The 13,718-nt window shown below is 40.2% G+C and overlaps 1 protein-coding gene across 4 annotated transcripts in view; it reads left to right on the top strand.

The window, feature by feature from the left end:
* tmem132e (transmembrane protein 132E) overlaps positions 1–13,718 on the top strand; it is a 508,399-nt gene that overhangs the window by 476,555 nt on the left and 18,126 nt on the right. For all 4 annotated transcript variants that reach the window (XM_088320489.1, XM_088320488.1, XM_088320487.1 and 1 more), the window contains exons 6-7: positions 3,819–4,024; positions 9,735–10,014. In XM_088320489.1, coding sequence (XP_088176615.1) covers positions 3,819–4,024; positions 9,735–10,014 — 486 coding nt within the window. The remainder of the gene's footprint in view (positions 1–3,818; positions 4,025–9,734; positions 10,015–13,718) is intronic.

Raw genomic sequence — 13,718 nt, 5'->3', positions numbered from 1 at the left:
TAGAAGTGGGTGAATGTGACTTTTGGTTTGTGTTTTTATCCACGAGTGTAGCGATTGGTATAATTTTGTCCGATTAGTTCCCCATTAGCGTCAAGGCAGCCAAGGTCTTTTCTGTCCTGGTTGGCGCTTGTTGGCTGCCTAGCGTCTGTTGTTTGGCCGGCTAGCCTGGTGTTGCTAGCTTTGCGATTGTTGCCATTGCCATTTTTAGTTGTTGGTTCCTGGCTAACCTGGCTGCTCACTGCAGGTTTTTTTTTTGGGTTTGCCAACCTCGCGTTTTTCCGCCAAGGCTGCGGCTGCCTTTCATTGATCAGTCACGGTTATCATTACTACCTGCTGTATCATTACTACATCCACTTGCGACACAACGATTTGACAATGGGTCACCAACAAGCGGCTCTGCAGCTGCATGCAACTCTTTGGTGCCCCCTAGTGGCTCCCTTGAACTATTTCAGAAATAATTGATAATGGAAAATAATATGGCTCTGTAGGACGACAAAAATGACACAAACACTCTTAATGTTTTCTAATGAAATTAGACCTATAGCAGTGGTTCTCCAGGTCGCCCCTAAGCTTTGACGTCATCTGAAGATGTTCAAAAAGTTCCCGGCCCCCAACCTCAATTTTTGCGAATAATGTAGTGCTGGACGCAGCTATGCCATTATTGTACAAAGAAATACTCAATTTGAGTGGCTCACGTACTATTGCTTTTAATATTTTGCACAATAAATCAAAACATGGTTTAACACACGAAAGGGCAATTCTCATAACTATTTCGTTTTTTTGTCTTCACATCTAATAGCGTTAAAAACCTAGCCTCACACTTGTACGTATAACGAAGAAAACATAGTATTCCAAGGTTAATTTGACAAGTTTTGGGAACAGTTCCAAACCCCTCCCACCAAAAGGTCCTGTTTGACTCGTTCTCAAATTGTAGATGGATGGCGAAGTTCGATGAGATCTTCCTTTCTGACGTCATCATTAAGGATCATGTCAAGATAGGAGCCAAAAAGATCTTGACCCGTGATTCTTCTTTTCCACACAATTCATCAGGTGTAAAATAGTGGTCAAAACTTTAATTACTCTTATTTTCTCTTCATTCACTTCAAAACTATATGTGCAGTGCAATCCACAATCAAAGTCAAGTCCGCTCCACCCGTTTTCTCTTTCTTTCGTTCTCTCTCCGCTAAGCTACCTTTACTTTAGGGCTGAGGCGTGGCACTCCCTGAATCACTTATCTGCGCTGGGCTCAAAATTGGATAAATAGGATGTGAGACATAGCGAGGCAGAATAAAAAAATGTTTTATTTATATCATTACTGTGTCTCAGAAATTGTGTCATGGACCCCATGGAAAGATCTATATTATATATATATATATATATATATATATATATATCAGGTGGTTGCAACATAGTGTCCGCCGGTATGTAAAGCTTTTTATTATTTTCTGCTGCTCCAAACTTATGGGTTATTTTTTTCTTGGTCCGATCTGCCTCTTTCAAAATTTTGGGTTGCCAACCTTAGGCCTATGCATTCTCCACAAAAAACTACCTAAATTTGGGTTAAAACACTGATAACATCTTCGACTAATTAACATGTAAAAACTATACGGCGAATGACCTGGTTAGGGTGCTGGTGTTACTTTGATGAGCTCAGGAAGTATAAGACAAAAACATGAACTGTTTTCTTTACAATTTTCATGTTTAAGGATTTGGGATTACATTTATGACTCTCGAACTATTTTACAGTTATTGCAGATAGTTATTGAACTGTCAGGTGTATTTCTCTTCGCCTGAAGTTGCCGCATTAAATTAACGGAGGGATGGTTAGCCAAGCTCAATATCACACGGCTCACTTGTTCTTCGCTTTAATGGATAATGAAAAATGATAAACGATGTCGGCGAGACCCCTCCGATGCACCGTAGCACCTGTTTTCCTCGACTGATTTTTTTTCAAGCCAATCGTCTGCATTGTGAGCATTTTTGCATTTTCCTGCTTGTGATAATTCAAAATAATTTCCACAAATGGCAGAAAAATAGGTGACCAACGTATGGGCGCCCACGGGACATTCAACATCACGGTTTCGGCCTGTAAACTCTTTATGGTCTGTCCCGCCTCGCCCGACCTTCAGGACACGTGTGGCTTTTTATTATCTTGTTAGCCTGTATGGGAACCTCCGCCACAGTGACAATTGGGAGTTCGTTTATGGCCCAGTAAAGGTTTTGATTGGGTTCCAGTAAATTGGATATGTTGCATTATAATGTCTGAAAAGAGCTCTATAAATTAGGTTCTGGTTCTGTTTCATAAATGTTAGTTGTGAAAAAATAAATGAGCACAAATTCGGAGTTGTGTGCAAAATGTCAACTGCAGTGTGTACATAATGCTCCCAAGTTATATGGTTTATGAATATTTAAATAATACATGCCCTTTAACAGTATTATGTTATCTAGTCAATGTGTTTTTGATCAAAAATGAATATACTATAAGTTTCTCAAGAGTATAAGTCGCACTCGGCAAAAATGTATTTTTCCACATAAAAAGATATGTACATATATACTTGCATATAAGCCAACATCACTCCCCTAAAATTGCTGTAAATACTCACATACCCAAAGAAGTAGGTACCCAGAATTAGTTAAATGTGTACCTAAGTACCTGAACAGTTTTTAAATGTGTAAATAATTACAATCACTATACTAGTAGAAAAGATAAATGAAAACAATTTTAAACAATTAAAAAAATCTTTAAGCAGACACTCGGACACCCCTTACATATTTTGCAATCATTTCTTGCTTCGACTGGATCATTGCCATTGTTTTCCACTTTTCCTTCCCCTTATCTTTAATGTTCTCGGGACCTATCAAAACGATGCTGACTTCCTTAACAGTAAAGCAAGAGCAAGCTAGTTTTCCACTTTGAAAAATACATCTCATGATTTTATTATAGAAGGAGACCCACGTTTCTTGTGGAGAAAACAATGCTAGCTTTGCACATAATCTTTGCTGTCGATTATGTCATTGCTTGTTTTTGCTTGATGAGATGTTGTTTTACTGCTTGGAGGAAGATTTTGTCAGACACTGTTTTCCATTGAGGAAGAAGGTGACCAAAGCGTTCTGCACAAATGAAGACAATGCCAGTATTAGTCATGTAAGAAGCTAAACTTTAGTCGAAAAGAAGATTGTTTTTGATTTTAAAGAAGACATCTCAAAATGTTATCGAATTTCTGGCGTAGAAGACTAGATTTCCATATTGTTTTTTCTTCAAGGGAAGTTTTGGCTTTAATAAAACATGGCTATTTTTTTCTATAGAAGAAGCTAGTTTATGACTTAAAAGCATATTTTGCTGGTTATTGACATACGCTGAAATACACTAGTTTACAGTATTTTCGGAAGAAAGTGCTATTAGATTTCTGCACAGACAAAGACTATGCTAGTTTTTGCATGAAATCTGCTTTTGGCTATGACACGAGTTATTGTTGAAAACTAGCTTCTGGTTTAGAAAAAGTGTGTCTACAGCCAACTCCAAGCACAATGCAGCACTACACAATGCATGTCCATCAAATTATACTTTTTTCAGGTAATTTGTGAAGATTCTTAACCTGAGTCTTTTTTTGTCAGACATTTTGCTGTTGGATATTTTTTTTTGCCCTGTGTGTTATATTTGTTGCACACCAAGACTCATCCTTGAAACAACAAATACATTCCAATGTTGATAGCCACCAGTGTATCCGCTGCGAATTTCAAAACCCTCTGCCGCGGAGGTGATCATTACCATAAAGATGGTTGCGCCTGACCTTAACCTTCCCCCCTTTATTCGCCAGGTTTCCATGAATTGCGATTATGTGTTCGTCAACGGCAAGGAGACGCGAGGCTCCATGAACGCCAGGATTATCTTCAGCTATGAGCACCTGAGCGCTCCCCTGGAACTCACCGTCTGGGTGCCAAAGCTCCCACTGAAGGTGGAACTCTCTGATAGCAACCTGAGCTTCATCAAGGGTTGGCGGGTGCCCATTTTGCCTGATCGAAGGTAAGCCGTTCTGTAAGTTAGTTAAAAACAAACACCCTAACTACAAAAAGAAAATGTTATTTATAATATGATTATTTGACTTGTTGAGGGTACACCATAAGGTGGCTAACGCAGCAATAAATAAACTGGATTTTTTCTTTTTTTTCTTTATTGTCATCGATTTAATGTTGTAAAATGTGGTATGACACTCCAGGGTAAACATGTAATAAAGACTTTTAAAAGAAAATTAATATAAAGCACTGGCAGGATAAATAAAAATGCACAATCTTTACAAAGTAGTGCAAATTTATAACAATATGTCAATGGTTTATTTATTTTTTTAAGAATAATGCTAAAAAAAGCACCAGGTTTAACATTTTTAAACCATTTACTGTACCTTCAAGCAGTGGTAGACATTCATTCAAAATATTTGGATGTTGCTATAATCTCCTTTTATTCCATCCTTGATCTGTTTTACATGTTTCCTTCCCCTTATCGCTGCCTTTTTAGTACCCATTAGCACAGGGAAGAAAACAGAAATAAAACAAACAAAATCACAATAAAATGAGAGATGGTCCCTTACAAACATACTCGGGTCACCTTCAATTAACTGAACAGTAAGAAGAGATCAAGCAGTGCATTATCACCATCTACTGTGTAATTATCCATTCAATTTTTATCTTCTTAGCGTTACTTTTACCAGGGCAAAGGTTCATGACCCACTAAAACCCGACCTACCAGTTTTTGGGTTCTGACCGACCAGTTGAGAAAAACTGGTTGACATAATTTTAGTACAAAAATGCGTTTTTAGAGCAATCTTAATGTTCTTGAACTTGAAAATTAGGCTTATAGTTTCCTGATGGCATTACCTTAGACTGGTACCCACCTTGATAAAACACGTGTTTTTTTGTGGTTTTGTTCTACTTTCCCAAGTATTTTTCCTGAGGACTCTATTTTTAGTTTCACTCAATATCCAAAGAGCATTGAGCCTGTTTGTCAAAAGCACCCACAAGTGAAAAGCAGAAATCTTTTTCGGAGGGTTTTTTTTTGTTTCCTGTTTTGTTCCAATTAGATTCCCGCAGCAAGGCTCTCAGGTGCAATCTGATCCACTTTGTCATGTCGCCTCCCGACGCGTTTAGCCGACGAGGCCGACACGAAGACTTGATTAGCGCCACCAGAATGTGTATCAAAAGCTTCTCAAAACAAACAAGTGCTTTTCGTACCTTAGCGGCAGGGATGATTAGGGCTTTGCTCCTGAACATTTACAGCGACCAACGTTTTGTTTTTTTCCTCCCTCCGCGACAGTGTCATTTACTGGTGTTACTTCCTTTTTTCCCTAGCCTGTTGAGGTTTGTACTTTACATTCAGGGGGGTAGGGCTTTTTTGTTTGTTAGTTCGTGTGGGGTTTGAGAAGTCCTTAAAAAGTTTAAATTAAATATTTTATCTATATAAATATTTTATCAGAAGAATTGTCCCTGATCGCCAAAAGTAAAAATATTTTTTATTTTTTAGACTATTCTAAAGTCTTTGGTGCAGCCCTTCTGTTAATATCAACCCTCTGGGAATGTTTTTAGTATATTAAATCACCACTAGATGGAGGAAGTAACTTTGATCAGATCATTGTCAACACAAATTGTGCTGAGTTTTGCATCTCGTATGGCAGTGTGGGGAGCCCATATGCCGAGACTCGGCAGCTGACTACACGCAGTGTTGAGAAAAGCGAAAATACCAGCACAGACTTTTAATGCTTAAAAGCTTTATTTTTTTCCATAAAAGATGACCAAGTCTCTGCCAGTGGGGATTTCTTTCATTCCAGGATGAAAATGGTGAAAGAAAGAAAGGGACTGTTTCAAATACAGTCCAAATCTCAACCCAAACCCCCAAGAACATGAAAAAAGAAGAGTTGATTCGAACGCACCTAAGATAGACAGTACTTGCACGCGCTACAGAAGCAGCTCGACAGTTCTTGTCAGCAAGTATAATATTCTGAGGTTACGGACACCACCTTTAAAGGGACAGTGTCTAATTTTTCAGTGCCCCACAGTATAAAAACACTTAATTTACGCAAGCGTATCACAGTCGCACATTCAGTCACACCCACCCAACGCAGAGCGCCTTCCCATATCTGTCCCCGATATCTGCTGTATATCAGAACGCAATGCTATGATATCAATGACCATTAAGACAAAATCCCCTGCCCCATGACAGACAGCCATCAGCACCACGGGGCTCTTCCTGCATGCCAGTCATGTTCGTGGTGGTAACAAACAGGCCCCCAACACTTCATTTAGTGGATGTTTAATGGCGGCATTAAGAGCGCGGTGGCGCTTGGCTGCTGTCCTCGCCGCCGGAGTACATCACCATCCACCCAAAGCGCTCCAATGCGCGCTGAATACAAACGGCGCGTTTAAGGCGCTGGCGCAGGAATAGGGAGTGGCGGTGCTTCTAATGACACTGAGTCCCTGCAAAACATATTGCATAGGCTACACTCTTTTCTCTCATTTTTTATTCCAACTAACATATCCAAATGCAATTCTTCAGAAATCCTGGACCTAAAAAAAACTCACTGTGTCAAACTTATTTTAACTCGGGGGGAACATGTGAGAAAAAAAACATTCTAAAGGAAGCCAGACTAGTAAATTAATGGCATAAAAATTATGCCTTAGCTGGATGGTTTGTGTTGTTTTTAGAGGCTAACAATTAAATTATAATTCAGGGATGAAAGATTTGATTATAGAACAATTATTAAGGATTTTTTGTCCTCAATATATTTTCCTTCTCTAAGATTTAATCTCGATTGTTCTCATGATTACCGATGTGAATCACCTGTGCCCGCTCATTTTGCGCCAACCGCTGCGGGTTCTGATTGGCTTCCTGTCCCTATTTAAACGCTGTCCTGTTACTCCCCTGTTGTCAGTCCGTCTGCGAACCTCTGTTTATACAAGACAAGCCTTTTTGACCCTGACTCCCGCCTGTCCCGTTTTTGCTCCCGTTTGTCTCCGGCTACGACCTTTTTTGATCCCGACCACGTCTGCTCACCCATCCCGGCTTACGACCCATTTTTGATCCTGACTACAACTACTCTCCCGTCCTGGCTTATGACTCGTGTCGGAACCCGACCATGCTTTTGCTCTCCCTGTCCCGACTACCGACCTGTTTTTCCGTCCCTGACACCGCCATCGCTCGCTACTGGAGATCCACTTCCGTATTCAGATCACGACAATACAAAGGAAATTATTATTATTATTATTATTATTATTACAAGCCGAGTGCGAGCCCGACTTGCTTCCCGCCTCCAGCAAACACCGGATCGTGGGCGCAGCCCTTCCTCTTTCTTTCAATAAAACTTGTGGTAAACGTTACGCAATTGGGTCCTGATTCCGTTCTGGTCCTGACAGTTATGGTCATTTACTTGACATTTTATTTAACTCTAAAAAACTCATGAAGACCGAAAGGGAAAAAGACTGCAAACACTGATTTAATTGACTCATTAAATGATTTAAAAGTATTTCTGCTTTTTATTTTAATTTTTTATGAAAATACCTGAATATGGGAACTTTGCTATTAAAGTTAATATGTACGATAGAAAGCTTCTTTAAACTTCTTCAGACACCCAGGTGCTTTTTTTTTCATTATTTGCGATACGCCTTTAACAGCGCGTTTGTGACTTTTATTTTAAGTGAAATAACATCAGGATGGGTTTCCGCAATGTACTCTTGATTATTAATTGTCAGTAAATATACAGTGGGTGCTTTGCGAGTAGCGCCTGGTTATGACTACATTCAGTGGTCATATTTAAAACTGCAAGTCATTGTTTGTCACGATGCAGCCTATTTTCCTCTTGTGCTTCTGTCAGCATTGTCTTGTGGGCCATATAAAATGATGTTGCAGGCCACATCATGTGGTCTAAGCCGAGGCACAGGTATTTAACATACAGCCCAGGGGCCGAATCAGGCCCACCAACGGATTCAATCCCCTTCTAATGCCTTTAAATATGTCATCTATATCAGTGTTTTTCAACTTGTGTGTCAGGACCCAAAAATGAGTCGCATGCCTTTGCCTTAGCATGATGCTTCTTGAACCTTTGCTTTGGGAAACTGATGCTAAGAAGAATTCAATTACACTCCTTAACAGTAGATGGCAATAATGCCCTGCCTGATCTCTTCTACCTCCTCAGTCAATTGGCACATTTGAGAGGGACCACATCTAATTTTATTGTGATTTTGTTTGTTTTATTTCTATTTTCTGCCCATAATAATGGGTCCAAAGACAGTTAGTGTTACAAGGAAGGAAACATTTGCAAAATACTAAAAAGTGTATGAGTGTCTGCCAGTGAAACGATGCTGGAAGGTTCTGTAAATGGTTTGGTAAATGGTTTAAAAATGTTATACTTTAAGCTTTTTACCCGTATATTGTTCTTTATTTACTACATCATTTAATAATAAGCGATGTTTAGGTAGATTCTAATCATATTTTGAATTTCTTCAAGTATGTGGCTATTTAAAAGCTTTTTAGGGGGTCGCCTAAATGTGATGTAGATACTGTAGTGGCAGTTGGTTATGCTACCCTTTTTGTATTTTAAAAAAAATGTAAATATATTCTTCTATCTCTGCTGTATAATTCTTTCATTGGATACATTTTTTCTTGATTTGGGTCGCAATCCAACGAGAACCAATGATCTATATTTGGTCTAGTGTTTAGGATTCTGTGCTCTTACCACTCTAACCCGCATTTGATTCCCGTTGCATCCAGTGAGTGCTTTGCGGTTGTTATCTCCCATAAAACCTCGTGGATAAAGAGCACCCTAACTTTAAGTTATTTACGATTGAAATATAAAAATTAAAATATATATATAATATAGAAGAAATATATATATAGAAGCGCTGCCTATCCCAAGCTAAGAACATTATCAGGGACCCCTCTCACCCCCATCATGGACTGTTCACTATGCTAGCCTCTGGGAAGAGGTACTGCAGTGTGCGGTGCAGGACCACCAGGTTCCACAATAGTCTTGTCCCCCTGGCCATTAGACTGTTAAATGGTCACTCAAACACATAGTAAATCTAAACTGCTGCTAATCTGTACATCTGTGGGTTCTGTTTGACTTTTTGCACTACTGGCAGTTCTTTATAGCTAGCCACTCCTTGCACATCTGTTTCTCTGCACTATTGTACTTACAGCGTTATTGTTACAGTGTTATTGTTCTGTTTACCTGACTTGTTTACCTGACTGCCCATTTTGCACATCTGGTTGGCTACTCCTCTTGCACTATTTGCGCTACTGTAAAATACTATACATAGCCATAATTATTTAGTATATTATTAGCACTCAATACTACAACTCAATACAATATTTTATTTATATCTGTACATTCAAGGAAACTGTGCGGGTCAGATGTATCGACATTTCGTTCTGTATACACGTGTACTAGAATGACAATAAAGTAGATCTGAATCTGAAAATCTGAATGATCTGAAATATATATATATGTATATATATATATATATATATATATATATATATATATATATGTTATACACGGATAAATATGGAAATTTGAAACCTCCGAAAAATCCCTAGCCCAACAGCAAAGGTAAACTTTTATGCCACTTAACCGCTAGTCCAGCCTCTATGTGAGGAGTTCTTTCGCCATGTGGCCCCTGAAGTAGGTCAAAAGAGACACTTTTAGCCAGAACCCATAATTTGAAATGTCTAATTTAATCTTGTCCAGGAGTACCCGGGACAGCGACGCGGAGGAGGACGAGGACGAGCGGCGGGTGAGCCGCGGATGCACACTTCAGTACCAGCGGGCGCTGGTTCGAGTCCTGACGCAGTTCCACACCACGTCCAGCGAGGGAACCGACCAGGTCATCACCATGCTGGGGCCCGACTGGCAGGTGGACGTCACTGAGCTGGTTCAGGACTCGCTCAAGGTGGCCGACCCCCGTGTGGCCGAGCTGGTCGACAGGACAGTTCTTGTGGGCCTGGAGCTTGGTTCCACCGTGCTCAAGGTGAGATTCGCTTGCTCACATTTTTCAGATTGAAAAACCCAAAAATTATTTGCGAATTAATGATTTTGTGGAGTGTTGTGGAGAAATATGCTTCCCAACTCCACAGTCTCCTCTATCCTGCAGCTTTCTTGCAGCTCTTAATATAGGCACTGATCAAAAAATGTCTTATAAGAAAATTTACATCTTAAGTTCCATAAAGATTTGGTAAAAATTTCCATAAATTCAGGACTACAAGACGCTCTTTTTTCCTACATTTTAAACACTGCAGCTTTAAATACGGTGTGGCTTGTTTTCTTTTGGCGGATGGTCGCAAGGGTGTTGGCAGAAACTTTGGGCCCTTTCTGCAAATCTCCATAGCCTGTCGGGGCCCCGCGTCAACACGGCAGGATGTCCCCTGCGGGTGGCCTCGACTGGTACCTAGCAACTGGCTTAGAACTGGTGTAGACCAGGGAAAAAAATCTGCACCTGCAATATATTTCTGGCAAGCATACAAATATGCATACAAACTTCACTTTGACTTTTGGAAAAAACGAGAGAAATTAGTCCATGTTTTGCCAACAATATTTTTATAATACATAACAGGAGCAAAACTGAAGGTTTGACAATAGGTACTTTATCATTATTTACAACATACTCAAAAATACCTTGGTTCTCTCTCTGTATTATCGGCGTCAACGTCAGCTAATTGGAGTTTCCTCTAATCCAGGAGGAACAATGACAAGAGAATGCAAGACGCAACCGTGCATTTCAGTTCTGCATTTCAGGGCCGTGCGTTCTTCGGCGTGGAAGTGCACACATAATTTTGAGGGACCGATCCCGAAATAAACCCGAAGATGCACCTCAACACTGCATTTCAGCATAATGCGTACTTAAGCCAAAAAATGCACCTCACTCCTGAAGCGTACAATCTGGCGCCGAAGCTCGCTGGGCGCCAAAATGAAGCTTCGGTCTTAGTTTGGGCCCGGTCCCTCAAATTAAGGTAATAGGTCAGATTCGGGCTTTATGCCCCCGAGCTCGGTCGGGTTGGTCTGGATTTTTTCGACCTGATCAGGCACAGCCTCACCTGCCTTCCCGACTGCACGTCTTACATATAGTTGCACGTTTCTCTGCCTCTCCTGTCCCTGAGCTTGTTAGTTGTAATGTTCCCCTTAGTTTCCTCTTTATTGACTTACTTAATGTGAATTTTTAAAAAGACAAAAACAGATGAGCTAAAAAACCTTTGCCCTCATCTTTTAAATTTCTTTATTTGCTCTTGTTGTCGCTGTGTCCTGCTTCGCCTTACGGCCAATTCATTCGAGGTGACACATTTTTCGCAAAGTCATAGATGTCTTGAGATCCAACGTGCCATTTGAAGATTTACAACTATTATCCTGCGCTCAAATGAGAACGAGTTGGAGACACTTCCAAGCCTTCCCCTCAATGAACTCGGCCTTGGCCTTCGCCCAGCTGCCGCTGGTGTCAAAGCGCCTGTCGTAAAAGTCGCCAAGCGCTCATTAAGGCGTCTGCGTGAACGGGTTTGGAGGCCTTTCGCAAAGCAAATGGCAGCGGAAAGTTTAGGCGAGCGAAAGTTTAGTGAGAGATGGCGCTACAACGCTGTCAGGGCAGGTCTGATGGATGGACACCGGGAAGATGGCAAGCGCCCATCCGTCATCCTAAAGGGGTAATTGATCATTTGCAATCTGATGAAGTCACCGACGAATAGACTGGCAGATGTTGCTCTCATCACTAGAGAGCAAGTAAATTGTACAGTCTTGCCACAAACTTGCCCGTATCATTGTTGCGTTAAGACATACTAAAAAGCAAATCAGTCAACCATTTTTTTTTGTTACCTGTACCTGTTTTTCTGCTACAGTAACTTTCCACCCTATAAGGATTTTACGGCATATGGAAATAAAACTACAGCAAAAGCTGGCATACTTTTTTGTGTATAATGGTTGGCATTTTACGTGTATATATTCTCAGTTATTTTCTGTCACACCCCCTTCAAAAGAAGTCCTCTTGCGCACCCCATATAGTTTTTTTAAGGTGATCACACAATATTGGTAGGGACAAAACAAATATTGCAAATATCACCGCATTTTTGCTGAAGAAAAATGAGTGTTGTATCAGCTTGATTGGGTTATAATATCTTTAAGTGACAGCCTAATTTATTTGGCTTTTTGCTGTCTGCTGCCAATATTTTTAACATAGCAAGCACAGCAGCCTTTGCTCAACTCCCTCCAAGGTTGCAGTGAAGTTCTATGGGAGTAGATTTTTGTTGTCTCTTTACCCCGTCTCTCTTCACCTGTCTTCGCATCCATCTTTAATATTTTTTTCATGGGGTCCTTTGAGTGCCTGCTACACTTCGTGTCTGCACGTTATACTTAATGCTCATACTCTCTTCCTAATTAACTGTGTGAAGGCTAAATGGAAACAAAACACTCCCCCACTAATAACTACACCTCCCCCAAGCGTTGTGGAGGTGCAATTGCACTTTATTCTGGGAAAGTTAAAAAAAGTTCCCTGAAGTCCAATGCCCCCCCGCCCCCTTTGATGGAGCCTTGTACCCGCCCCACTGTTTCAGAACCACTGTATTAGTGAAATGATTGATCAGTCAACAGATGTCGCTGACAGAAATCCCAAAGCGTTTGGTGTAACAATAATCGACCACAGGCCGCATGGGTGAGAGCCCCAAAACCTAACCACTTGTTATACAAAAAGGCATTACATTTGATCTCATTATCACACTAGTTTTACGGTGCCAAAAACCGAATGTTAGATAATGGAGAAAACAAAAAGTCATCCTGAGAGATGTAAATAAACACAAAAAAATCTCCATGCGAAAAACAACTTTTTGGTGCATCTGATGGTGAATGTGTGTAGTGCAACTGAAAACGAGTGCTAAAAAGCACAAGGAAAATTACAAACTACAAGGGCTTAAAGGTGGGGTGTGTCCTTAAAAAGTTAAAATATCTTCTCTATTAACTATGTGTTAACAATGTCCAAATAAGTTCAAAGAGCCCTTATACTTCATTTTCTATAGAGGCTATTTACTTTTATCTTACTTTTGTCAGAACAAATCCCCAAGAATATGAAAAAATAAGAGTTTATTTAAGCGCGTCTGAGAAGTGCACACAAATCATGTGTTAATTTGCCACCTGACTGAAAGTCATGACTGCGGCCTAAGTTTTCTAATGCAGCACCCCACCTTTAAAGTTTTTTGCTCTTTTTTTCCTTCAGTGTTTATTATCAACAAAGGCCTTGAGCGCTTTCTTGCAGTTTAGTGTGAAAATAACATGTGAAATTATATACCCAGTAATAAGGTGTCAATAATTTCATAGATAAGTCTCACCCAGAAAAAATTGCCACTTTTAGTCCGGAAAATACGGTAATTAGTATATAAAAGGAAAACAATAAAGTAACCTCCTGCCACCTACCAATATAGATAAATGTTACAGTTAATAGGTTTATCACTGGAAGAGAGCAAAGATACTGAACAATGACATATTTTTGCAAAGATATAAGTGGTCAACTCTGACTCAAAGGAAGACATTTTTTCAAACAGATATGATGGACTGTGTGGCAGCACGGTAGCGCAGTGGTCAGCGCATGTGCAGCACAGTTCATGTCATGGGAACCTCCTGCGTGGGTTCAAATCCAGCTCCAGACTTCCTGTGCGTAGTTTTTATGTTCTCCCCGTGCTTGAGTGGGTTTCCTCCGGGCAC

Source organism: Urocampus carinirostris, chromosome 17, assembly GCF_059441175.1.
Source record: "Urocampus carinirostris isolate Australia breed hairy pipefish chromosome 17, RoL_Ucar_1.0, whole genome shotgun sequence".
NCBI classification, from domain to species: Eukaryota; Metazoa; Chordata; class Actinopteri; order Syngnathiformes; family Syngnathidae; genus Urocampus; species Urocampus carinirostris.
The sequence above is the reverse complement of the archived record's forward strand: the minus strand, read 5'-3'. Positions and strand labels throughout refer to the sequence as shown.